Source organism: Coturnix japonica, chromosome 8, assembly GCF_001577835.2.
Source record: "Coturnix japonica isolate 7356 chromosome 8, Coturnix japonica 2.1, whole genome shotgun sequence".
NCBI lineage: Eukaryota > Metazoa > Chordata > Aves > Galliformes > Phasianidae > Coturnix > Coturnix japonica.
In genome coordinates, this window is record NC_029523.1 from 10,546,545 (window position 1) to 10,572,863 (window position 26,319).

Here is a 26,319-nt window from a genome sequence, read left to right on the forward strand (position 1 = left end):
TAAGCTATGTATTACAGAAAGAAAGGGTTATTAAGAGGTGAGAGCGTAAGAGAGCAAATGTGAGAGGGGGGGAAGAAGGCATCTTCAGTAAGTGAGCCAGAGGACTGGATGAGGTTTCACTAACTTTGGAGTTAGGAGTCCTGAGTAAGCTGCTGTGGTTAAATGACTAAATATGAAGTCCTAGCTTTGGCATGTGTTTTAACCTCTAGGTTATTCCAGGGAAATCCCATCTCCTAGAGTGTCATTATTAATTTGAGAAGAGTGCATCTTGCATGTTCTGCACTAAACTATGACCCACTGTGAGTTGCTATCTTTAGAATTTATCTTCAATTAGTGTCATGCCAAATTATGTTTTTAGTGGAAACACACGTATGTGAAACCTCATATTTCACAAGATGGTGACCTTCTTGATACAGCAGCATGTACAGGATACACTTGCACTCCCACTGCAAAAGCACACCAGGAGTCACAGAATTACATCTTTGCAAGGGTTAGAAGGGATCTTGAGAGATCATTAAGTACAACCCTTGATAAAGCAGGTACCCTACAAAAGATAACACAAGTAGGCATCCAGATGTCTTGCATATCTCCACTGGGGGAAACTCTGTAACTTATCTGGGCAACCACTTCCAGGGCTCTGTCACTCATACTGTAAGGAAGTTCTTTGTTTGCTACTACAGAACTTACTGTGTTCAAGTTTTAGGCCTTGTCCTATTGCTACATGTCATTGTGAAGAGCCTGGCCTCATCTGTTTGCCTTCTACTTCCCTTTAGATATTTATAAACATCTGTGAATCCCTTTCAGTTGTATTTCTTCAGGCTGAACAGATGCAGGTTCTTCAGCCTTTCCTCATAAGGGAGATGCTCCAGGCTCTTAATCATCTTTGTAGCCCTCTGCTGGACTCCTTGTAGGAGATCCCCATCTTCTTTGAACCAGAGAGCCAAGATCTGGACACAGTAAATGATTTTATGGTTTTTGTTCTACTGTGATAACTGGTACAGGTGGCTTAATGCAGAGGAATTTTATTCCCTGAAGACTTAACTGCAATGAAAGGCTTTGTGCTAAAACTCTAGGTGCTAAGATGCCTGTGTTTTCTTAGGGAGAACTAGTTACTTTAACTGCCCTCTACCATTAAGCTTCTGGGTACTAAATCCTGTATTCCACGATGCAGGGTTTCAATGCAGAGCTACCTTTGCTCTGAAATACCCAATATTCTACTAACTTTTTCCCTCAGTGATAGGATAATGGACCCTTTGAAAATTACTAACTTGGACCTGACATTTAAAAAAAAAAAAAAAAAAGACTCCCATTATCACAGAAATAAAGCAAACCAAAGAGGAAAACATACGTGGCATAGCACTGTATGTCTTAACACCCCTTGTCTTTAGCTGTATAAGGCACATTTTGTATTTCAAATTGCTGGTGCTGTAATTAAGATAGATATTTTTGTTGAGTTTACGTATTTTTTTCCTCTTAACAGTGCTAAAATGCTTTAGCACTTGACAGTCTTAAGTCCTGAATGTACTCCCTTGTAAAAAGCTGTTATGACTATGTTCACTGAAAAGATGATTTTTGCATGCATAACTTGTTACATGTTCTTCATTGCTTCTCCACGTCTCCCTTTTGCTTAATAAAAATCAGTCAGAGAAAGATAGGAAAGTACATCTTAAGAATGATGTGCTTCAAATCTTGTTTTAATTTAAGTGGATGTATTGAAATAAATGCAACTTTTAGGCAAAAGAGTAAGGAATTCCTGCTTATAATTAGGTTAGAAATATGCAAGACTTGGACCATTCTGTTCATTTCCAATCCCAATGCTTTATTGTTCCCTTTCTGGATATTTTTCTTTCCAGTCTCTCAAATTCAACACAGAGATAAGTATATAGCAATTGTCAATTACTTTTAGTCTAAAAAGAAAAATGATAATGCTAGCCATTTCATGGATACTGAAATGAATGGCTGTTGAGAGAGCCTGATGTTTTTGTTCCATTATGTTCTATTGTTTCTGCCTGCAGTTACAGTTGTGAGATCAGAGTGTGCATTGTCTATGCGTCTGTGCTGTATGGTGCTCTGTTACATGGCACACTAGGGCACTTCTCTTACCCGTTGAATATTTTTACCTCATAAATGAATTTATCGTGCATATCTCTGCCATGAGGAACAAACTGTCAGTTTGTTGGACATCTCTACCAGCTAAAAGTTAATCAACAGGTAACTTGTCATAAGCTAAGTGTTTCTGAGCTTGTATTCAGGCTTGCTAGATAAACTTTTTTAATAGGAGGAAAGGTTGTTTCTTAAAATAAATACTGAAGAATAAAAATGTCACTGATAATATAAGGTATCCTGGAATTCTTATAAGTTTTGATACAGGTGAAAACATTTCTTTATGAAGTGGATGAACTTGTAAAGAAATATACAGAGATCTTACAGGATTGAAAAGCAAATATCATTTGAAATTCAGTAGGGATATCATTGTTTTAATAGTAAATAATACAGAATGGTACAAATTAGTTTTAGTATGCATTTAATTCAGTGGGCATTTCTCATGGGGGATCACTATTGTGTCAGGTTTCTTGGGCTCTTTGGGGTTATAGCGATAGACAGCTTTCAGTTCTCATAATGTCTGATGTCCACATCTCTGTTTCTTCTCCATTGTGCATTACTGTATGTAAAAGTTGCCCACATTCACTGGAGTGGGTATTTGTAGGCATATTCTTTCAACTAAGGATGCTTCTTTGTAACTTCACTGTTTCACATGAAATAATCCATGTGCATATTTGTACAATTAGTCTGCTTGTTGGAACTCAATGATAAAAATATTAGTGTATGGAAGGAAAGGAAGGAAAGGTGGTACAATGGTACAACTCCTGTATTGTGCCATTGTCCTCTGTTGTGCAGTTAATGACCACAAAATAATCAACAGGTGAATGGCTAATTGGGTGTGTGTGTGTATATAGTACTAAGCGAAAAGATTTCTTTTGAGGAGAACATCCAAATATGCAGTGAAGAAGTTGTATTAGTTGTTCACTGTATTGTCTGGACAGTATATATTACAAAGCACAGTGAGGTGAGGAACAGTCTTAATTCTTGTGAAGAGGATTTAATTTAGAATAGGAGCTGATCCACTTGCAGTGGCACGCATCAGGCACAATTGTACTGCAGTGGAGTAGTTCCAGCACATGTTCAAAATCGGGCTAGCCGAATTGCTTTTTTTATTTCTTCTCATACTCAATTAAATAGCTGTTTCAAATATTTACCCTTTATGGTGGTATTCTTGAGGCATGCAAAGGCTATACTTCCATACTGAGGCTCTGTTTTGTCTCTTTTTGCCTCTTTTGATATTTGCTCTGTATCCTGGAGAGCACTTGGAACAGAAGATGGATGCAGAGACTGACATGCAGGCATGTTTTTAGGAATGTATTTAATGAGACAGAGGGTGAGCATTATACTCAGTGCACTCGAGCAAAACAAGTTGCGATATGTCACTAATGCAAAGTGCATGAGCGCATGAATACAGTCATGCTTCCCACTCTGCTGTCTCCTTTTTCTGTGGTTGTTGCCCAGAAACTAGAAGGACATGAGCCATTTAATTTCAGGCTCTGCAGCTTCTCAGTGCAGGCACATCATAGATTTTTTTTTTCTCCTGCTAGGAATAATTGTGATTTCCAGAAAATTGTATGAACAGAATTCTTAAAGCCTGTTTCTTCTCCTTCATGGTTAATGAATATTTTAACCCTAGTTTCAAGGCAGAGATTTATATTTCTTGGAATTATACAAAACCTGCAATTTCCATGCTGTGTGTGGGCTGCCAGCAGTGCTGCTGGGCACTGATGGCAGTGAGCAGCTGCCTGCATGCAGGGCTGGAGCCCTCTGCTGAGCATGGAGCTCTTGAAAGCAAAGCACACACACTGGTCTCCTCTTTGAATTCACCTTCCCATTATTATTATTATTTTGCCATTTCAGGCTTTCCTTGATTTATTATTATTTTTTCCATAATGCTAGAACACACGGTTAGTATTTTTACCGAGCCTCTCGTGTGTTGGTAAAATACAGAGGTCTAGTGGAAAGCCACTATTGGCTTATCTTACAGCAAGCTCTAGATACACAGATATTTCTGTAGAAATCCTCTTTTAGGAGGCAAAGAAGAGATGGTCTGGGGATTGGGGATTTTTGTTTTGAGTATGGCAGAAAGATGCCAGTACCAGAGCTTGTTGTTGCTTAGGAGTGTACATGTTAGAATCAACAGCAGAGTTTAAATGATGCAGCTCCCAGCCATGCAAGGCAGGCCTAAGTTGAACCCTGTCAGGTTCTGAAAATAAGTGCTTCAGGACTCCCCCAGGTATTGTGGGGCCGATGTGTGGGGTGTCTGTGCAGGAGGCAGCAGTGGTGGAGCAGGGCTGGGGCTGCAGTTTGGGCAGGGTCATAAGGGAAGGTGGCTGGGCAGCACTGCCACATGATGCAGTAGGTCTGAGCTGGGGCTGCAGGGGTGAGTGTGGGCAGTGGCAGCTGGGACATGGAGAGAGAGGTACTAAGGGCCAGCTCTGCTTTCTGGCCTGGTGTCTGAAACAGACAAACTCAGCTGTGGGAGATAGAAATATGTTATCTTTTTCTCTTTGAAGTGTATTGATCTGTAAAATATTGGTCAGCAGTTATTTGCATCCCTTCTTCCTTAGCAAGAAGGGTCCCTCTGCTACTAGTGCATGCTTGTGTGTTAGCTGAGAGTGAAGATTTCTTGAAGGATTTTCCACAGCATTGACACAGTTGATTTTGAAACACAGCAGTAAATCTGCATCAGGCCTGCTCAGTGTGAACCAGGAAAAAAAAAATCATTGTTTTTAAAGCATTTATTGATTTATTTATTTTGTCAAGAAGCAGACACGTGCCATCAGAGCTTGGCTGAGACCCCCTAGTTGGTGAGCACATGGTCTGCTGCCCCAGACAGCACGGCACTCATGGGCATGTGTAGCACACTGGTGTCCCCTCGCTTGATGTTTGAGCATTGTGGTGTTCTTCAGTGGGAGCATTTGATTTCATTGAAGCACAAAAGTTAGTTTGCCTGTGTACTTGATTCTTACAGATACTTTCTAAAGGCTTCGCACTTTGTATCTGATTCAATTAATATTGGTTTAATAAACATATATAGAATAACAAATGTTGCTAAGAAGAATAATAACAGTCCAAAAATATTTTATTATCTGAAATTTTCTACTCTCCAAAAGAAATGCACCAAGGAGATTGAAATATGCTGTGAAATGCTACTTAGCTGGGGAACTGAATATATTATGAGAGCTCATATAAATGAGTATAGTGATGAGTATTTAGAAAAACTAATTGCAGTTGAAGACTGCTCTACTGAGTGTGGTATGCACCCTTGAATCTTCAAAAAAAACTTCAGTGCGTAGAACACAAAACAGACGTTACCTTATTGAAATCTGGCTCATGAGGGAATTTGTATGGCTTAGAAATGACTTTTTGCTTGAATGAGTGTTGAATTGGTATGTAGATAAGGAGACAGTGCATCACAGCTGTAGCAGAATTGGATGAACTCCCCTGGAAAAATGGAATTTGATTTCTAGAGGCATTCATCTAACAGGATGAATCTGTGCAAAGCTTGCAGGATGTAAACAGTAGGGCTTTCATTGATGTCAAAGAGCTTAATGAGTAGGAAAGAAAGTGTACTGGAAGGCAACATATGAGATTTTAAAATATTCTGTATTTGCACTTTTTTCCAATAGGCATTTCTTCAAATGTACAATTCCAAACTCACAAATAATATATGTTGACAGAATATATTTTCTGCAGTAGAATTTGTGTGAAATATATGAGGGTGCTTTTCCGTTTTGGACTTTATATATGTTTGTTGGGGTTTGCTTTGCAAGCACAGCAACACGGAGAAAGATTTGGGGCATAAAATGATCAGCTGCTCAGAAAGGGAAGAAGTTCATCCTTTTATCAAATAGCATGTTTGATGTGATGGTTGGACTGGATGAGTGATGGTTGGACTGGATGATCTTCTAGGTCTTTTCCAACCTTGATAATTCTGCGTGATTTTATGTTGCTGTAGTTAATGCTTTTCTGGACTGGCTGTAGTTGTTAAAATAAATTAAAAACTTAGACAATCTCTGACCCTTTTCACTATATTGCTCTTAGGGCTCCTAAGTTGTTTTGGAAAACTAATGTTAAAAATAAATGTAGTGATTATTGATCAGTATGTAACCTGCTGCCTTTGCACAAAAAGTTCCACAGAAGGTAGTTGACAAAATCTCTCATGTAGAAGAATCTGTTGCACAATGTCATTTTTTTTAATAAACATGGAAAATATTAGATGGTGTTCCATAATATTTATCATAAAAATGAGAAAGTATATTTCTCTCTAGCCACTAAAAATTCCTTTGCACAAAACCTTTTTATCTGCAGATAGAAAAGCAACAGCAGTCCTTCTACCTAATGTACTGCAGTACTCCAAGCTAGACACCCTTGTACCTGGTGCACTGTGTGATGATAGGTAGGTGACTTTGGGTGGTATTTCAGAGGTCAGTTTGAAGAAAGGGAGCTTAAGTTAGTTGCTGGCTTTTTTTTTTTTTTCTGCTTAAAATAATGGTTAAGTGACCAAAAATAGGACTAACAGGCATATTCCATCCTGGATATATGTCTGTACTGCACTTCCCAGATGATTTTATTACTGTCCCAGAAAAACATTAGGACTATTACTTTCCTAGTACTTGTTATTAAAATTCTCATTAGGAAGACAGTAAGAGGTCTTAGAGTGAATTCCACTAACTAGATGGATCATGTATCATAAATTTTTCCTTAAGCTGCATACTTACACATACACTACTTCCCTGTACACAAAATATTAATCTGCTCATTAGTTGTCCCTCTTCCTGCTCAGCTCAAACATGCTGTGCTGATTTTGTCCAAATTCATCCACTTTAATCATGCTTGGGATGCTCCTCCTATAGGATGGGTCCAAACTAGGAAGAGTTAAGGAAGATGATTTAACAATTCTACTTCACCTAGGCTGCTCAGAGACTTAAGCGCTCTCAAACCTATCACCTGTGATACAGCACCACAGGTCTGAGAACAGAGCTTCTAATGGAAGCGTAGCTTGTGGCCTGTATGATGGAAGAACTCAGCAGTCTGTATGCCCACTGCTGGGACCTCTGAGAAACAGAGGTACCTGTGTCATAGTCCAAGTACAGAAAAAAACAAAAGATGCCTGGCAATATTAAAAACTGAGAGTATAGATAACAGTAATGAAATGAAGTACAAAAGACAGCTACTAGCTTTTTCAAATTTTCCATCTTTTATCTATAGCAAAAAAGATCTTGAGGTTTTTATGCACATGTTTTCTGGATTCTCATCTCTTATCCTTATTTTCCTGCTGAAAAGGTTTTCAATAATGAAACAGAGGGGTGCTAAGTATCTGTGAAGCATAGGTACATGTGGAACTAAAGCAACTGTTCTGTGCAGTAATGCCTACTTGAAAGCATAAATATAATTCTCTGGTGAGAATTGTATTGAGATAAGCAGGGAAACTGAGAGCCTGCACAAGCTTGTCCTGCCTTATGTTTATCCTGGAGCTGGCAGTCTGAGGTGGTGAAGCTGGCATGGGATGTGCACACCTGTGGTCATTCTTGCATAGCTTTCTGCTTGACTGGAAAAGAGCTCTAGCTCCTTCAGTGAAAATCTGTAGCCTTATGGTAGAAATCTCCATTATGCCTTGTGTTTCTACTCAGACTTACAGCAGACTTTCAAAATTTTGAGCAATGTATTTTAACAGTTTGAGGATAAAATGTGAGAGCCAGAACAGAACTGGCTTTAGGGGAGATAGTAGGAGGCATTGCAGTAGAGAAGAGCAAAGCAGTCTGATACATATAGATAGACAGATAGATAGATAGGATATATATCTCTACATATATTCTAGTTCATGTTTACAGAGTCAAGTTAGAGCTCTGGAAATACAGAAGGTGCAATTGTATAAAAGTCATACATGAAATTCTAAGAGGATGTGAACTGTCCTCTGGGAAATTACAGAAGCAGATAAGCAGATAGAGCAAGAAAGTCTGGCAGGAGTCAATTCTTCCTTCAGTTATCTTGTAGACACTTTAAAGTGCACTATTTGTATAAATAAGAAGTAGATGTTCAGGGCACCTTAACTAGCACTTTGCTAGCTATTAAGTCTGGATGGCACCAGTGTTAGCTGCTTCAAAGGCCATTTGAAAAAAAGATATAACATCTCAAATTATGTCACCAAATACTTTAAATTATGCACAAAAATATACCAAGTGATATTCTCAAAGATGCAAACCTGTTTAAAAAGAATAGCAGATTTATTTTTCTGTACATTATGCCAAGATTCCAATTTATTTTTTTCTTAAGTGAAAGGAAGAGATCTCTAGTCTTGTCTCTTTCTGAAAGAACTGGGAACTGCAAAGGTAAATCCTTACCAAGAAACATAAAGTGATATTCCAGAATCTTTCAGGTACCACAACTGAAGTTATCCTTAAAAATGTGTCAGATAGTCACTGCCTGTTCTATTATTACTACTCCTGCCTATCTTGAAAAACATCTACTCACAATACATTCTTTATGGGGGGGAAAAATGCAGGAAGATGTTTACTACTCACACTTTTCAGGAAAGTTAGCTAGACCCCTGGTAGAAATATAATCATGGCAATAGCTAAACTATGGAAATAGATCATGGCTATATCTGTAGTCTAAAAAAAACTTTTAAAGATCATTTTTCAATAGAATGTGTGCTAAATTATGAACAGTGTGTTTAATTGTGTGAAAGTCAATTTGATTTGCCTTCCCCTTCTCCTGCACATTTGTTCTTCCAGGGCATGCTAAAGCTGTCAGTGGTTTATTCAGATGAATATAGGTCATTGCACATTTTCAAGTGCTCTGTTGTCCCGGTGGTCTCTGTTTGCTACCCTAAATTCTCTTAAAAACATTTGCAGCTAAATTTTTTTTTTTTTCTTGGAAACGTGGACACGCTTATCTAAGGCAATACTTTTTTTTTTTTTTCTTCTTCTTTTTTTCCTTAGCTCCTTGTTACTAATTTTGAGTTAACAGCATACTTACAGCAGTGAATCATTCACTATCTGTCTGGACAGTAGCTAATACATTTGGAGCACTACTGAAACTTTTATGACTATTACTAACCATGCAACTTCTTCACAAACTAACAGAGCCATGTGACACTGACATTCATTATCATAAAGAAACTCACTTAGTCCATTAGCAAGGTGCTTTCTGACAGCACTTAACAGGTCTCAACCAGTTGAAATGTATTTGATCTAAATGCCTGAAAATCTATTGATTGCAGAACCATACAATTCTTCTGAAAGAAAACGAGGTGTTATAATAACATAAGATGTTCTAGTATGAATGCTTTAACTTTCTTTTGATCTGTCTTAGATTATTTGACAGTAGTAGTAGGCGAAAGAATCTATTTTTGATAGCAGGAGAGTCTTTAATTTCACATGTACTGAATAAGCTTCCTGTAGGAAAAGATTGTGTAACGTGGTAAATATGCAGCAATCTTTTAGCAAAGAAAAACTTGAACAGTGTTGAAGAAATAAAATACTGACTGGTATTTGATAGAAAGAGGTTTTTCCTGTGTTATATTTCATGGAGGGGAAAAAAAAAAAGGATAACCAGTCTAAATAGTAGGTTAGCATTACTCTGCCTGATCATTTAGACTTTATTTTCATCCACTTTGAGTTAGACATGTACTCCAGGCTTGTCCCTTTAAACTGAACAGCCAGTTCATACAGAGTCCCAAAAAAGGTAACTAACTGTACAGAAATGTAGTGTCCTAGAAGTAGCGATGACTGACACTGTAATATCCAGGCAGTTTTATGATTCTCAAATCTTGTTTTCTGTAAGAATATGAAGTGGAAGGTCTGTTTACTACTATCACAGAAAGTCCTCTGATTCTTTATCTGCAGAAGAATTATTGAATGAAAGCTCACCTGAACACTACATTCTCCTGTCCATGCTCCAAAGGACAATCAGGCAGTAAGTAACAGGGCTGTAAATGTTCTTATTCTTGTTCTGTTAAAAAAGCACATTTCAAGTTTCTGTGTCAGCCTCCAAGCACAGACATAGATTTAAAACACAAGGCCATCTAGTCTGTCTCTGGTTTCTGACTGTGACCATTAAAAGATGCTTAACAGAAAAGCAGGAGAAATAGAGAGTATACTTCAGTGATTCAGGTGCCCTAAATTTAGTGATTTATAATCTGAAAGTTCAGCTGGATCATCACATTGAAAAGCTGATTGCATCCTCAGTTCATGAGTCTAAATACCTCCAGGGGCCTTTTCATAGCTTCAGCTTCCACAAGAATCTGAAACTCTCAAAAGCTTTATGAAACAATACATTCATTTTCCACCAGCGATTCATTTCTTAGACCTGTGATAGCAAGAGAAGAAAAGGCCAGACTGTACCTCTCAAGCTGAAAACTGGAAGTATGCCTTCATTGAAGAGCAGGTAGTCCTATATTTTCTTGACGTAAGAACACTTAAATGGACATTTTTAGGAACTGATTTTTGGAACAAAGATCCAACCAGACAGTTGAGGTAATCGCATACTTTTGACACTACTCAGTAGGACTTCTTTTACACTGATTTTGATCCAGATATTTTCTCCTGCTGTAGCTCTTCTAATTTCTATATAGACTGTCACATTTTTTCTATGAAATTATATCTTGCTGTACTTAGGTTTTTATCTCTTTCCTGGCGAGTGGATTCTTTTAGGTGCTAGTATTCTAGTCACATCTGCTGTTTCAAGATACTTCTCCTGTAGAGGTTCCTTCACTTAACACATTCAAATTTCATGCATTGCTTACTGTCTTTTTTTTAAAATAAAAAAAAAAGAATCTTTTTTTTTTCTGGGAAGTTGTATTTTTTTTAGCCACGTCATTCACTCATGAGATTGTTGTCTTTAATATTGATCTTTTTTTCTTCTTACTGTCACTTCTTTGAAAAAGTCCTCTTTTATGTGACCTAAGAACATAAAACCTTCCTTCTAAGACCTGAGGCATCTAGCAGTTATATTTAATCTTTTATTTTATAAATGTTCTTCCTCTTGGGGCTGGAAGAATTCCATTAAAGAACAGGTAAACTAGTCTTTCCCAGCTGACAGAGGCATCTGGGATCCTTTTCTTGCTGTAATATTTCAGTGGAATTTTTCAACATAAAGTAGGATTAGTGGATTCTCCTGTTCTTGTATGAATTTTATGTTTATTTTTTACTTTGGAACAACATGTATTCTTCTGTCACATTACATATCTTTCTTTCATCCAGATAATCTCTGATTACTTGCTTATTGACTCCTTACTAAGAATATCTAATCATGTACATCTGTTTTTCATTTTGTAAGTGCACTTCTTCACTTTTCCCTTAGCTGTTATTACTTCAAACACTATTCCTGTCCTTTTCTGATCTCTGTCCTAATCTTCTTTTTCAAATGATTTGTTTCATGATCCAGTTGTGCTTATTTGCATTGTTTCTTCCTCTTTTCTTACAGAGCTAGCTACTCTTCCACTCAGTGTCTTCCTGTTTCTTCTCATTCTTCCTTTACACTGCCCTTTCAATTGGCTGTCCTTCTTTTCCTTCCTTGTCTTCATGGCACTTCACTTTTCTTTTTTTGGGGTCACTTTGTGTTTTAGATCCTTGTTTTCTCCAGGGATCTACAGTTCTTGAATTTTCCATGCTGTATTTTATTTTATTCTCTGTCATGTCCTTAGATCCCCTTTATAAACTTGATTCCGTGTACCCATGGCAACAGTCGCTTCAGATTCTGTAACCAAAGCAAGCACTGAATTAATTCCTCAGTGCTTTTCTTGTTTATCAAGTCACATACAAATAGGGAAGCTGAATTTTCATATCTTATGACTCTCCTCTATAACCGAGCCCTTTCTCTAAGACCTGTGTTAAGACCTCTGAAGGAACAACTTAGTGGTTATATTTCATTTTAAAATTTCTGTTATTGTTAGATTTTTACTAATTCTTTCACAAAAAGGAGTTATTTACTAATTGTTTCTGAGGAGAAGATCAGAGTTGCTTCTTGACCGAGTTGTCTTGGAATATCCCTAATTTGATATTCCATCAGAATGTGATTTTTTTTGGCCTATTCCCTGACTCTTTGTTGTAAAAGACTTTTTTTACCCCAAAGCAGTCATAAATTCTGTTTTGACCAGCATTAATTACAGTTCAGAAATGCATTTGCTGATTTACCCTCTATACTCATGTGTTTCTAAGAGTAAAATAAGACATAAATATGTTGAGTTGAAGTGCATTTGGTATTTCCAAAATGCAGGTCCCAAAATTTCCAGGTCCCTGGCTTTCTGTGAAGGATTCATAGTGATGGAAAAAATTCTGGCCAATGCAATAGTGTCAGGCAAGAGAGTGTGTGCTCCTCTTACCCTACGCAGAGAAAGGTTATAGAAGGATTTCAATGTAAGTTGTATTAAGTTTAGAGTTTCTTTGTGGGAATAAAATAAACAGATATACCAGTACCTTGTCAGAGGATAGGCTCCCTGGAAAGTAGATGTTGAACATGCACAGAGCTTTGATATATTCTTCCCAGAATGTTTAGAGAAGAAAGCCAGGAGTAGGCAACGCTTATCTGGGATAGTGAGGGAGGAAATAGAGTAAACTGACTCTGTTAGGAGCCATCTGTTACTCCCACAGATACTGCTGCCTTGTGCATGAGTGATTAAAAACATGAAACAATGCAGCAGGTTTGCTCTGAAGGGATGGCTTTGCAAACCCTTGGCAGGTATTCCTAGGAAGATACAAACATTCCTCAGTCAATAAGAACAGCTTGCTCCAGTGAGTGTAGGAAGGCAATGGAAAGAGCTGATAGTAAGAGCTACTGAGTAGCTCATCACAATATACATTTGAATTCTGTACAAATTCAGAGCACCAGCTAACACATTTGGGTAACTAGATAGGTGTTATACATAGCATAGACAGTATCAGCTGTGGAGGCAGGAGTGGAAAACAGAAATGACTAGGTTGCTTAATAGTTAAGCAGGGATGTAGATGTATATGGAGTTTATTAATTTCATGAGAAAGATGCTAGTGTGTTTTCTCACATTAGTAATACTAGAAAGAAGCTGCTTTTCTGATTATGCAGATTGTGGAGAGGGCTAGTTCTTTTAGCAGAGGACTCTCCTACAAATAAGATGTATCTTGACCATCTGTTGCCAGATGGAAGTGTTCTACTTCTGAATCACTGGCTGCAATGACATACTTAGAAAATGAATCTTTCATGGACAGATCCACAGCACAGAACTGTGATGACCTTCTTATACACGTGTTTACTTGGTCTAAAGTTACAGTATGGCCATATAGTCCTGTGAATGTTTTGTTATTTAGTAGGCACTGTATCTTGTGGTTTGCACCCATCCCTACTGAGGTACCCCAGTTGCCCAAGTATGTAATACTACTGAAAAACACAAACTCAGTGTAGAGTTACTATTTCTCTTTTATATGTGAAATCTGTGAATTTATTTGAGGAGTCCGTAGGAGTCTGCAGTGTAGGCCTATGGAGGCAATGCTCTGGTGCTCAGGCAGGCCCAGAACACGGTACTAGTTGGCTCAGACACCTCCCCCTACTGGTCTGCACTTCCATTTTCCTCGTTTTTCTTTCTTTTGTTCCTTAAGATATTTACTGTATGTATGTATTTATTTATTTAATGAATGACAATTCAGAGGAAGAAAAAAAAAAAAGAGGAAAAACTATTAATAAGTTGAGAGCTTTACAGTTGTGCAGTAAAATTGTAAGTCTCCAGAATTACTCTGTTTTAATGAAGTATAAAGATGATTTTTATGCTTAAGATCTTTGAAGTTTGTATCTCTTTACACATGGTGTTATGCATAAGTTAGGTCTTACTCAGGAGTTGAGAACTGTCAGTAAATTTTATCTCTACAAAACTAATGTCAAATCTTAAATGTTGCATGTGAACTGATCTGGCTGGAAAGAAACAGAAAAACTAAATGGAATGTAAAGAAATAGTTTATAGAGATTTATAGATGCTAACTTCTATCACATTCATCTAAATGGGAAACAGATGACGATCAGACTGCTGCAGTGACATAGAGACTCACACTGGTGATGTCATGTACCTCTTTGATTTGGAAAAACCACATCCTTTCCCATCTGTAATAGCATCACATTCTGTGGTCAATACAGAATTTGTTTACCTGTTCACAAGTGGAAAGTACTCAATATATTTTAAGAGAAAGATGAAGACTATAAGGTATTTCAGGGCCTATATGGGAAATTATTCCAGATAGTTACATTATAGCTATTTCTGAGAGTGTCTCCCTGCAGATTCTTCCAGTCAGCTGCCTGATTGTGGAAGGTGTTTTTGTATATGCTTTCTGAATGGGAAGTACATTCTACTCTTATGGTGGACAGTCATTGTTACGCTCATGTGAGCTGGCACTTCATGTCAGTGCAGGATTTTGCTCCTTCATTCCAGTAGAGGGTTGGTGTTGTTTTGTTTTTTTTTAATGCAAAACTATAGGATTAAGATTTGCCTTGATTTCAGAAATGAAGTCAGTTTATAAAATTCTTTTATTGGTTAATTCCATATTAATTTGCCTGCTTGCAAAGTAAGTACATTCTTTCATCTTCTTTACATAAAAATGACCTTGTTATTTCTGATAATGCAGCTTGTTGGACAAACTTAATTCCTATCACTACAAACATAATCCAGTGAATCCTCTTCTTCCTGATAACACTCCTTACTATTTAAAGTCCTGTGGGAGATTTTGATTTGGTGTTTGACAGGCTTAAAAGTCCTCCTAATATTAATCCTCAAACAGCATATAATCTAAGAAGCAGAAGTCTATAGTTCCTCTCATTTTTAGCTTTCATCACTCGAGGTAATAAGATTTCCTCCCAGTATCACTTCAACTGCTTGTTTCATAGTTTTTATTTTTTAAACTCATTCTTATAAATTTCAAGATAGTGCACCATTTAGATCTCAGTATTACTACATATGTACACTCATCAGAAGTCCAGCAGCAAAAGAAGAAACAAGATTCATTTGTGCAACATATGTAGATATCACTTGGGAAAGTGTGATGGTGATTGTTGCACTGCCTCCAATACTCAGGATGTTTTCTTCTGAATTTTATTTACTCTTGACCTAGATTTTACTGTCTCTTGGTTATCGCTGAGGGCCTGACTGATGACTTAGGGCCCTCTTTGGCTATAATTAATACATTTACGAGATGGAAAGGTATTTGGAGGAATTGGCAGAGTAATTGCTCAAGCTTCAGAGGGAAAGATCATCTGAAGTTCATGACTAAAGGTTCACCAGTCGGTAGCACTTATTAATTTTCAAGTAGCCAAAGCAGTTAAGTGGTTAAGTGCCCTTTTTTTTTTGTTTTTTTCCGCTCTCTTCAAGGCAGTTTGCAATGATTCTTTTTTGCTCTCAGCTGATAGCAGCCTACTCTTATGTAGTTTAGATTTCATTCACTTCATACTTTGCTTTTGGATATGTGTTGAAATATTGATTTTGATTTTTGTGTTCTGTGTCCAAGTAACCCAAAACAGTAGATATTTCTCCAGCATCTAGACTGTCTGTATGAGCTGCATTCTACATCTTTTTTGCTATGATACTCTTAGGAGATCAATAGAACTTTCCTACTAGAGAGAATTGGCTCTCATCTTTCTCTTTACTTACTCTGGCAGATCTGGAACCTAAAAGATCATTTGTAATTGTTTTGTTTTGAAATTCTTTTTTGTAAGAGAAAGATGATTTGGGAAAATGCTGTGGGTTTGGCAGACTCCTCAGTATTTACTATAGAAAAAGAAAAAAAAGAAGACTGTGTTACAGGGAAACCCAAGAGGGCTGTAGGGCTCCCTGAGATTTGCAAAAGGCAGTTTCTACTTTTTTCTTTTTTTTCTTTCATTTTGCTGTGTGGATGGGCAGGCAGATAGTGCCTGCAATTTTATGGAAGCTTTGCTATTGAGAATCCTGCTTTGGGTCTTGACAAATTTATTCAAGTTTTTATTATTATTTTTATTTTATTGCAAGAATTAGTCTGTCATGTAATTTGCAGTATTAATGATGAGTTTCTGAAGTATTTAAGCTGGTGAGAATTAGCGTAGCAGCAAAGCAAAACCACAGTTGAGCCAATTCGAAGTGAGAATTATTGTGATTGTATAGGTGCCAACATATTACAGTTAAGCACCTTATTTTCCAAATTGCCATCATAAAGCTAATAGAATTTCTTCATTTGTTCTTCCTGTCATTTATTAATGTTTACTAATAATGGTTTCTGGGATTAAGGTAAAACCTGATCAGCCTATAGCATTATTTTTGATCTAGTAACATTCTGATTGTTATGTAAAATTCAGCTTCTCAAAACAATGAGAAATGTTGCTTTATTGTCCAAATGCACTGTATATGTGCTTATATGAAATGCTACCCAAGTGTATAAAGGTCTGCAAATTTCATCATCAGTTTGTTATCTCCTTTAGCACACTCGCACCACTGTCTTGCTGCATGTCAGAATCTGGTGATGTTTCCTACCATTAAAACATTTTTAAAAGTGTGCACAAATTGTCTTTCTTCAAAAGAAGTAGAAGACATAAGATTTATACTGACAAGTACCATTTATAAAAATGAAAATAGGTACCACAGACCAAATGCAGTACAGAAGCTGTGTTTGTGCAGCACTTTTGTTTCATTATTGACTCCAGATACAATAAGACCCTGTCTCTTTCATTTTAAACACTTCTACAGCAAGAGCAGTTATGCAGAGCATATTATCTTCCTCCGGATGGAACAATTCTGAGGGTGAAAATATCCTGTTTTCATGCTATCATTCAGAAAGTTACTGCCATATGTATATTTTTCTGGTATTTGATCATGATATCTGCTAGTGCTGTCTTATTGAAATTACCAAATGGAAGCTTAGGGAAGGAGATATAATCTTTTGGGGGGTAGGGGGAAACAACTCTCCCAGTAAGGAGAGGAAGAGTGCAGGAAGGAAAGAATACACAACTATAATACTGGGCACTGAAAAAGACTCCCCAGGGCAGTGGTCATGGTACTAATCTGCAAGAATTCAAGAAGCATTTGGCAATCACCCTCTGATATAGGGTTCAAATTTTGTGTGATCCTGTGTGGAACCAGGAGTTGGATTAGGTGATTTTTATTTATTTATTTGTTTGTTTGTTTGTTTGGGGGGGGACGGGAGGGGACGTGTGTCTCTTTCAACTTTTGGCGCGTAGATAACATGCTGTGGAAGCTTTCACCAGAAGAAGGACATGGGAGAAAACATTCATGCAAATAGCAACAATGGATAAAACAAGTAGTAAAGATTTGAGAAGATTTGAGGACTTCCTTTCAGAGTGGAAGATGCTTGTGAATTCATTTTGTGTAAGAAACTTAGCAGTGGCTCATAAGCAGCCTTTGTTCCAAACTGCATAGGTGCTCTTCCTCAGCCAAACTCTACTGTCCTTAGCTCCTCCTGAAAGTTTGTGCCTACAGTATTTTTTCAAAAAAATGGAGAGAGAGCACAGATATGAGTATGAATCCCTCATGTAGCAGTGAGGCAGACTGGTGATGACACATGACAAGGTCAGGCTTGTCTGAGGACTGATCCTGTAGGCTGTGGTTAGGCATATTCCCAGATCAGCAGCTGGAGGCAGGAATGCTAATGCATACAGTGGGTTACTGCCAGAGTAATTGTTTCATAGGCTGCCTAGTAACTAGTTTCAAGAAAAGACTTGCTATTACTAAAACAGAAGGAGCTCTTTACTGAGATCTATTTATAGGGATGCTTGTAGCATTTCTTCTCACAGGTGGCTTTTTGATGCTTCATTTGGGCTTACTCATCTTCCTCCAAACTCATAGCAACAAACTGTGGAAAGGCAATTTCATATATGGTGTGCATGTGTTCTAGGCTCCAGTAAGTGTCTGCCTCCATGTTACAGAAAAAGAAGCCTTGGGGTACACCACAGGGTCTACAGTTCATCCCTGTTTTGATGCACTGGGAGCTTTAGGCATTGGCTAACATTCAGCCTCCATACATAAGTGACATGAGCAAAAGTATGTCCCTCCTTTGATGTGTTGAAGAAGAGAAATCTTTGGTTATCCTTATTCCTGAGGTAATAGCTGAAAAGCAGCCACCTATTGGTCTTTAATGCCTGGAGCTTGTTCTCATTTCTTCAGTGCACTATCAAACACTCAGTAAATAATAACTGCTATGTTGGTATCTCTTTAATGAATCGAGTCTATAGTCCCAATGTGCATAGCTGTGCATGCTCATCTCCATATGCAGTATTAATGCTTATATTATATAACCACATAAGTGAGTGTCAGTGAGTCCCCCAAGACTCGCCAAGTGAAGATTTGAATCCAGTGGAATATGACCATGGAGTTTGGCTCTGGATACATATAAATAAATTGATTAACAGCAGAGCCATCGTCTTCAGTTTGCTTAATAAGTAAGTTCAGCCTTTAACAGTTTGAGAGATTTCAAGAAGATATGCTGTGTTTTGCTTATGAAGCATTTTCTTTTTTTTAGCTTTGAGTAAACATAAATTGAACAAAGAAAGCTACTGCTGTGTTAGCACCAAAGACGGAGCTAAAAACGCCCGGAATGACAGGGTCCCAACTGATAAGTTAATAGCTCTCAGGGAGACCCCAGCTGATGCAAGCACAACTCTCACTGAGCAGTACAGTATCTCTTTCTCTACATTTTACTGACAGATGGGATGGAAGCCCAGTGTCTCACTCCCTAGCCACATCTGTGAGAGGAGTGGGCATCTGAGCTTTGCAGCGCACTGCTGGGGCTGGACTGCACGCACACAGTTGTGTGTGTTTTTCCATCATGGCTTGGAAGCATCAGCCCACATGGTTCAGCCCTGAGCCCTGTATCAAAAAGACACATGCAGGTGCAGTGCAGGGTGAGGGAAGTCCAAAGGCAGAAGTTAAAAAAGAGTTGGCTGCTGCTGACTGACAAACCAGAGGAAGGAGAATCAAAGAGGAATCTGGGAGGGGCACAGAAGGGAGAAATGGGGAAGCAGGGAGGTGGTTGTGCTGTATGAGGGAGGAAGAATAAGGAAAAAGATTAAGAACTGGAAGAGAAACACAGGGAGATGGGAAGGAGAGATCATAGAAAAGAGAGAGTGATAAGATGGGAATGAGCAGTAATGGGTAACAGCTGAGAAAAACAAACAAAATGAAGCTAAATGATTCTTTTTGTATCTTTAGGAAGAGAGACAATTTCTTTTTATTTAATTTTTAAAACACCATTTTTAATCAAAGCAATTATTTTATTCATTTATTATAAGAAAGAGAGAGATCTCAAGGGGCTGCCCAGCACTTAAAAGCATGTTTTTACTTCTCAAAGATGCTAACTCTAGAGATTTTTAGTTAGTTTACTATTGGACTCATGGGCTGGTTCCTAGGAGTATCAAATTTATGATATGTGGCTTCGGCATAGCTTTATTTATTTATTTTATTTCTGCCTTTGACAACAGATTTATTTATTTTTTAAGGAACTATGAAATGTTTTGTATTTGTGATATGAAGAATAGTCTGTGGATCCTTTAGAACCAGAAATCTACTGTACTGTGATTGTAAGACATGACTTCACAACTTGGTAATTTACTGTAGTCCTGCATTCCCATGCTTCTGCAGAAGCCTGGTAGACTGAAAACTTTTAAGTCTTCGCTCAGTTAATGACCCTCAATGAAGTCCTGTAAGGTGAACTTTAAGAGCACACTTAAATTTCTTTGAAGTCAATGAAACATAGAAAAATTCTGCTGAAAAGAGAGAAAGGATTTGTTTGGAAATAGAAGAGGTTGAAATATGTAAGGATGTGAATCAAATAATTTTATGTGCAAATTGTTGCATAGTTACTCTTATTTAGGAGAAAATTGGCCGGAATCAGTTTAATATGATAGTCAAATCTAAGTTAAATTGAAGCTCCCTCATACCAGGAAAAAAAAAAAAGAACAACATGTGCAGTCCTTTACTCTGCTGTATTTCTCCCCATTTCTTATTTCAATATGTTTATGTTTTATTTGGGCCTATTATAGGTTTATTGTGGGCACACTGTTCTCAGTGGTGCTGGCCTCTTACAGTTTGATGTAATACAGTTTTGCTCTCTTTGCAGGTGAACATGATTACAAACAGCAGGCATTCATCTCAGAGAAACCACATTGCATTACCATTCTTCACACTACTTGAGGTAAGACAAACTGTAGATAAATTGCTAAGTATCTGGGGTGCATTTTTGAAGGAAATGCTGTTAGCAACAACTAGTTTATATTTATCAATGTATTTATGTTCATTTCAATATGGAGTGTTATCTGTTAGTTAACAATCTCTTTTTTTGCAGTTGAGAATAAAATTTTAGTCCTTGTAACTGTTTCACTGTGCTTTCATGAGAGGCTGTGTAAACAGGGGTCTCTTACTCTGCAATTTAATTTTATGTGGATTTAATGTTCTGAAGTTCCAGAATCCAACAGTGAAGTACCTCTGAGCTGGACTCATATGGATATTGGTGGAAAGGACTCATTAATAGTACTTAATCAGTATGGAAAATGTTTCATTTGTCAGTCTTAAAGATGAGGAGCAGTAGAATGTAATGTTGCAGCGGTTGTTCAAAGTCTTTCATTCTGTAGGGAATGGGAGATTGTAGCAAAAATGCTGTCACAGCTTGAAGTAGTGATTGAGCACCTGGTGGGAAGGCAGAGCCAACCCAGGGGTGCTCAGGTTCATGTGATGCCCCTGAGTGATCAGAAGGGCTGGAGCCAGGATCCACCCCTTTCCAGATCTCATTTAAGGGCTGGCAGTGGAGGTAAGGGCATTTTGCTGGAGATTCCTGTGTACAAGAGGCCTTCTGAAGGTAAACAGCTTCTTTGTTTCTGTGCCTACAGCTGTTGCTTTTGAGGAAGTCCTCTCTTGCTGCTGCATAGGACTTTGCTATTCTTCCGTCACTACTGTGCTTTCACATATCTATGTGATGATGGCAGGCATAGCCCCTCACCCCAGTGGGGAATCTGATGCAAGCATTTAGATATAAGTGCATTATTCTGTAGTCGCACAAGTTCTGTGATATGAGGTAAGGAAGAGGGTGGCAAGACATCTACAACTAGTACTGGGAAGCCAGCATTGGCTACTGTGAGGTGCCCCGATCCTTCTGTAATACATTTAGAAACATCTAGTAATCAGAAAAAGGGTCAAATAAAAAACTGAAGTATAGCAACATGCCAAGGAAAAGTGAGACGCATAGACACTATGACTTAAGTTATACTCATGAAATGTTGTATGGATTTATATATTCTTTTTTTCAGCACATTTTGGAAGTAGAAGTTGCTTCCAAGTGTGTAGGAAATTGCTTCATTGCCTGGTATTATTTCTGTCACATCACTTCAGTTAATTTTGTAACTTGACAATTCATGTTCACTCTTTTCAAGTAATGTTTGCGATCCATTGTGACACAAATCACTGTGGATCCACTGGCTTTTTTTTTTGCCTTTACTATGTCACGCTGAGACAGCATCAGGGTGGATGATTTCTATATCAAATTTAACTGCATTAAAAGATCAAAAAACCTGATGCTATGGTACTGTTACACAGATTTATGTCATGGTTTATATCACTGGGAAGACAGTACAAAACAGCTATGTCTATAAATGGAGATCAAGGTGACATTATTTCTGTTCTTGAATGTTGGAGGGAGCGCTCAGCCTTATTTATGTTCTGCCTCATCAGTTGTAGAATCTAAAGTATGGTTCTATGCCTACATCTCATAAGATATGCAGATAGAAGAGGTATGTAGTAGCAATACTTCATAATCATTTATTAGCTTGGCTACCCAGGGTAGAAAAGGTGCTCCAGATGTGTATCCACTGCAGTTCTTTTTTAAAGTATCTGGATAAGTGAGGTATGTAGTATTTGAGCATCGAAAACAAGGCATTTGGGTAATGAGAAGCAAGGTCTGTGAGATGTCTTGGCTTTTCTTTAGAAGTCTCATTGTATGTTCCTTACTTCTGTAGCAGAAGTTAGCCAACCCATGTGCATCAAAAACATAGTAAAACAGTGGTAGCTGGAGAGCAAAACAAGGTGTTGGGTGAGAATTCAAGTATCCACAACTGTGCAACTGAATCCGCTTTGCTTATAAAAAGGAACTGCAACCACCAGGTGGTGATTGTTCTTTGGTGGTGATTGTCTCCCTGTGGAGACCTGATGTCTGTACTGTTTATAAGACTGGACTGTCTATCAGGGAGACTGTTTGTTTGCAGAAATGTATTAAGAGCTAAGCTGGCTGCATGCAGCTTCCCAGCCTGTATTTCAAGAATTTATTTTGTGTGGGACAAAGGAAAAATTATTTTTCCTGGAAAGCTGTTAGCATTTATTTCTTAGGTATTTGAGCAGGTGTAAAGGGGATGCTGAAAATAACACAAGACTGTATGCAAGTTCTATCTTGCTTTTCACTGAAACATCTGAGGTGCTGTTGCTCTCTGTGCCACTCGTGTCTTGGCAGCACACTTCCCAGAGCTCCCCGGCAGTGACAGTGAGTTAACTCCAGCTGCCTGCTCTGCACAGTTCTGCCCCTGCTCACCTCTCTGCCTGGCCAAGCCCTGGCTGAAGTATATCTGAAGTACCTCAGTCCCAGAAGAATTGAAACTGATGGTTGGAAGCAACAGCATGGAATATTAACATTACATGTTAGTCAGGTTCTGTTTTACTCTTTGCAGAGAAACGGAACTTTTTCATGAACAAGCCTGCAGGTTAGGAGTAAAAGGAAAGATGTTGATCAGAGTGATTAACATTAGGGGAATGCCTAGTGTGGTGTTTCTCTTGCAGTAAAGTAGAATAAGGTTTTTTACACTTGAAGTTTGCTCTCAATCATTGGCTCAACTCTGCTAAGCAATGGCATTTCAATGGATGGTAATATACTTGTTAGAGCTAGTTTCTATTCACTTGGTCTTTATAGCAGTGCTTACTTCATAGCAGATTTTTTCCCCCTAACTTATTTCTAACCTAATGAGAAAAATAATCTAAATAGCTAAGATGTGCAGAAACTTCCAGTAGTTTGAAAAAACAGTCCAACAGGCTTCATTCTTCTGTTGATCTTAAGCTCTACACACTTCAATATGTTAGCTTTTCTCTGCAGTGCAGTCTCATAAGCTACTGCTGACAACCTTTCAGAAAACATCTGTCCTCTTCAGCTCACAAATTTATTGAGAAGGTGCACCTGGGTATTCTGTCATCTTTTCCAGATACCTTCATTAGCTCTATTCAAAGAGATGAAGTCTGCTTTTATTGGCTGATCCTAGTGGATGGAATTTGGAATCTCAACCTAACTACCTGAGCTGGAAGAAAAAATATACATTCTGTAAGACTTTGAAAGCTCAAAAGATGACTCTGTATGGCAGAACCTGAGTTGTGTAAACATCTGTTATTTGCTGTTATTATCAAGAGCTTCTGCTAGTTCAAGGTGTTATTTATGCAATCTCTCGTCCTTGTTTTTTTACTATCAGATGTTGAATTCCTATGACATGTTGCTTCATTTTTTTTTTTTCTTCCTAGCAGTTTTTCCATTTAAAAAAACATCAGATTTTGAGATTAGTCTCTTCAAATCCTTGCAATATCAAAAGTTAGTTTCTCCAGCAGTACCAACTGATGTCGGACAATAAATGTAGATTTCTAAGGCCAGTTATAGTCCAAGAGTGTTCTCTTTTCAGTTTTCCTTCTTAAAATGACTTAGTATCAGCAGATGCAAACTTCTGCTGTTCTTGTAAACCACTCTGATTTTAGGTTTAGGTATTCTTCTATGTAAAACGTTAAGTGGTGCTATTTAAACAAGTGGTGTGATATTTTGGTTTGTTTTCTTTTCCCACCTCCAGTTATGCATATAGATATACTTACTGAAATTTTAAGAGATGTAATTAAGTCATCCTGTATTCATCTACATAAATACCCCTCTATTCAAAAAGGGTAATTTTGGTTAAGAATGTCTCTAACTCTGGCAGTAGGCATATCCTTTAAGTTATACATATCTGAGACTGTTATTGACTTCTGTACTTCAGGTAGCAGTTGCATTCATAAACTACCCCTCTAAATTTTGTGAAAAACTTACCTTATTGCATAATGGACTTTCATCTTCCTAGTGTGGAGCCCTGAACTGTGCTCAGCTATGCAGTTTTGTGGCTTTTTTTTTTTTTTTTCCAGTTTTTATGGGGGAAGTAACAATACAGCAGTGTTTGGGGTTGCTTTTTTGTGGCTATTTATTTTTTCTTCTTTTTTTAATTCTTCTCAAGAAATCCTGGCTGACATTTCTCTTTGTCTTGGTTATGCACTCTGCAGGGCTCTTTATGCAATTTATTCCCCATTGAACTTTGAGCTTTCTCATAGCTGAGATTAAAGATGACTCAGACAATTTACAGCTGATTCAACAGTAGGAGGTCAATCTTAGTTTCTCCTTTACCCTTTGGGTTCTAAAGATTTATTTTCTGCCTAAGAAGAGCATTATGTATCATCTCTCTCTTGTGTAATTTTCACAGTCTACCAGCTTCTCTTCCCCCCTCCCCCCCAGGCTTCCAATACTTAAGTAACTTGTCAACGGTCTTAAAAATTACAGCCAGTAAAGTACTTAGTGGAAGATGCAGAAGGTAGCTGCATATGAATAGGTAAACTGCAGCTGTATGAATTTGTGATGATGTTGAAATGCCAACAAAGGAGAGAAGTAAAAAGCATTTCACATTTTCTGTCAAAGTACAGGCTTCGGAGTCACCACTTGCCAAGTATCTTTACTTTTTAACCCACACAATATGTCTTCTCTTTAAATCTTTATATTGCTTGGTTTTTTTTTTCCTCTTGGGGATTCTTACCATATTTCACTAAATATGTCTACTTAAGCCTGCATGTAGACAATCAAGGTCATAGTGTCATTTCTGAGTATGAGTGTATTTGTTGGTGTTTATTTATTTCTATTCAAAGACTTGTAACCCTTTTCTCACATTGGAGCATGATGTCTGGTAATGTACTTCAGTGTGAAATGAAACTTTACATAAATGAGGAACTGCAATATTAAAGTGGTATGCAGATTTGGTTCTAATAGTACTGCTATGTATTTTTGCTCTCTTCTCCGTGATTTAGCTCTTAATGCTCTGCATAGCCACTTGGATGCAAAATGTCGATCCTGAAAGGAATCTCATGAAGTATCAAAATTCTGTTAGCAGCACTACCCCACTGATAGTAATAAAAAACCCACATTTTTGATGATTTAAGGAAATGAAAACTGTTACAAAGCAATGCAGAGCTGTGAGTACCATACATAGATGTGAACTATCAGAACTAAATATGCAGAATCTTTGATGGAATTGAAATTACACAAACTTAATAGGAAGAAGAAAGTTTTTAAAAAAAAAGAAAAAAAAGCTGAAAACCCCACTTATAAAATATAGTGGCTTTTGGTGATTTCTGCTGCTTTGTGGAAACCTGATCCTTCAGTTACTGGTAGTTTTTCAAAATGGTGCTGGGGGAATGCCTGAGTTTTGAAGGAAGGAGTAAGTGATTTGCTCAGGGAGTCTTTGTCATAAATTTTTTCCAGAACATACAGAGTCGTGACTGACTGCATCTTATAGTCCCTTTCCAAAACCTAATAAACAAAAGTTTTCTCATTTTCAAAAATTTTGCTGAGTTTTATATATGGCTCGTTTAATGAAGAGCTTGCAGGGAAATGCATCTCTAGAATATTAGCCCTCCATTCTAACAGTCTCTTCCTTTGCAGAAACAGAAGTTTCCTGCTCAGAGAGCCTTTTATATGTTATTGGCAAATATTTATCAGACTGTATTTACTGCAGTTTGTTTAAATTGCTTTTGAGTAGAAATTGTGAGTCATTCTTGCTCAACTTCCTTTAAATTGCTAATTTCTGTAGTTCACTTTAGTAACATTTTACAATGAAATATGTGCATACCGCACTACGCATTAGTTCCATATCACTAGGCAGCAGCAGTTCACTGTTAGAAATAGTCTGCAGGGAAGCTTTAGCTATTTGCGTAGTATTTCCTTTTCAAGAAAAGCAACACATTTTATTTGAAAGTGCCCTAAAAGATTAAACTTTCAACCATATCTAACAGGATGGTAAACATTCAAAGAAGGGCATTTCAACACCCATCGTTCATTGGGAGCAATGCAAGTGTAGGAGAAAGAAGTAATGCTGATGAAAAGCACTAATTGAGCTAATGAAACTTTTTTATATCTTCTTCTGACACGATAAGCATTAGAAAGCTACTGTTTCTTTGAAACAGATAAAACA

General features: G+C 37.7%; 1 protein-coding gene across 7 annotated transcripts in view; it reads left to right on the forward strand.

Annotated features, from left to right (window-relative positions):
• The window catches only part of PLPPR5 (phospholipid phosphatase related 5), a 169,403-nt gene that overhangs the window by 93,893 nt on the left and 49,191 nt on the right, over nucleotides 1-26,319 (forward strand). For all 7 annotated transcript variants that reach the window (XM_032446248.1, XM_032446251.1, XM_015870093.1 and 4 more), the window contains one exon: nucleotides 20,163-20,237. In XM_032446248.1, coding sequence (XP_032302139.1) covers nucleotides 20,163-20,237 — 75 coding nt within the window. The remainder of the gene's footprint in view (nucleotides 1-20,162; nucleotides 20,238-26,319) is intronic.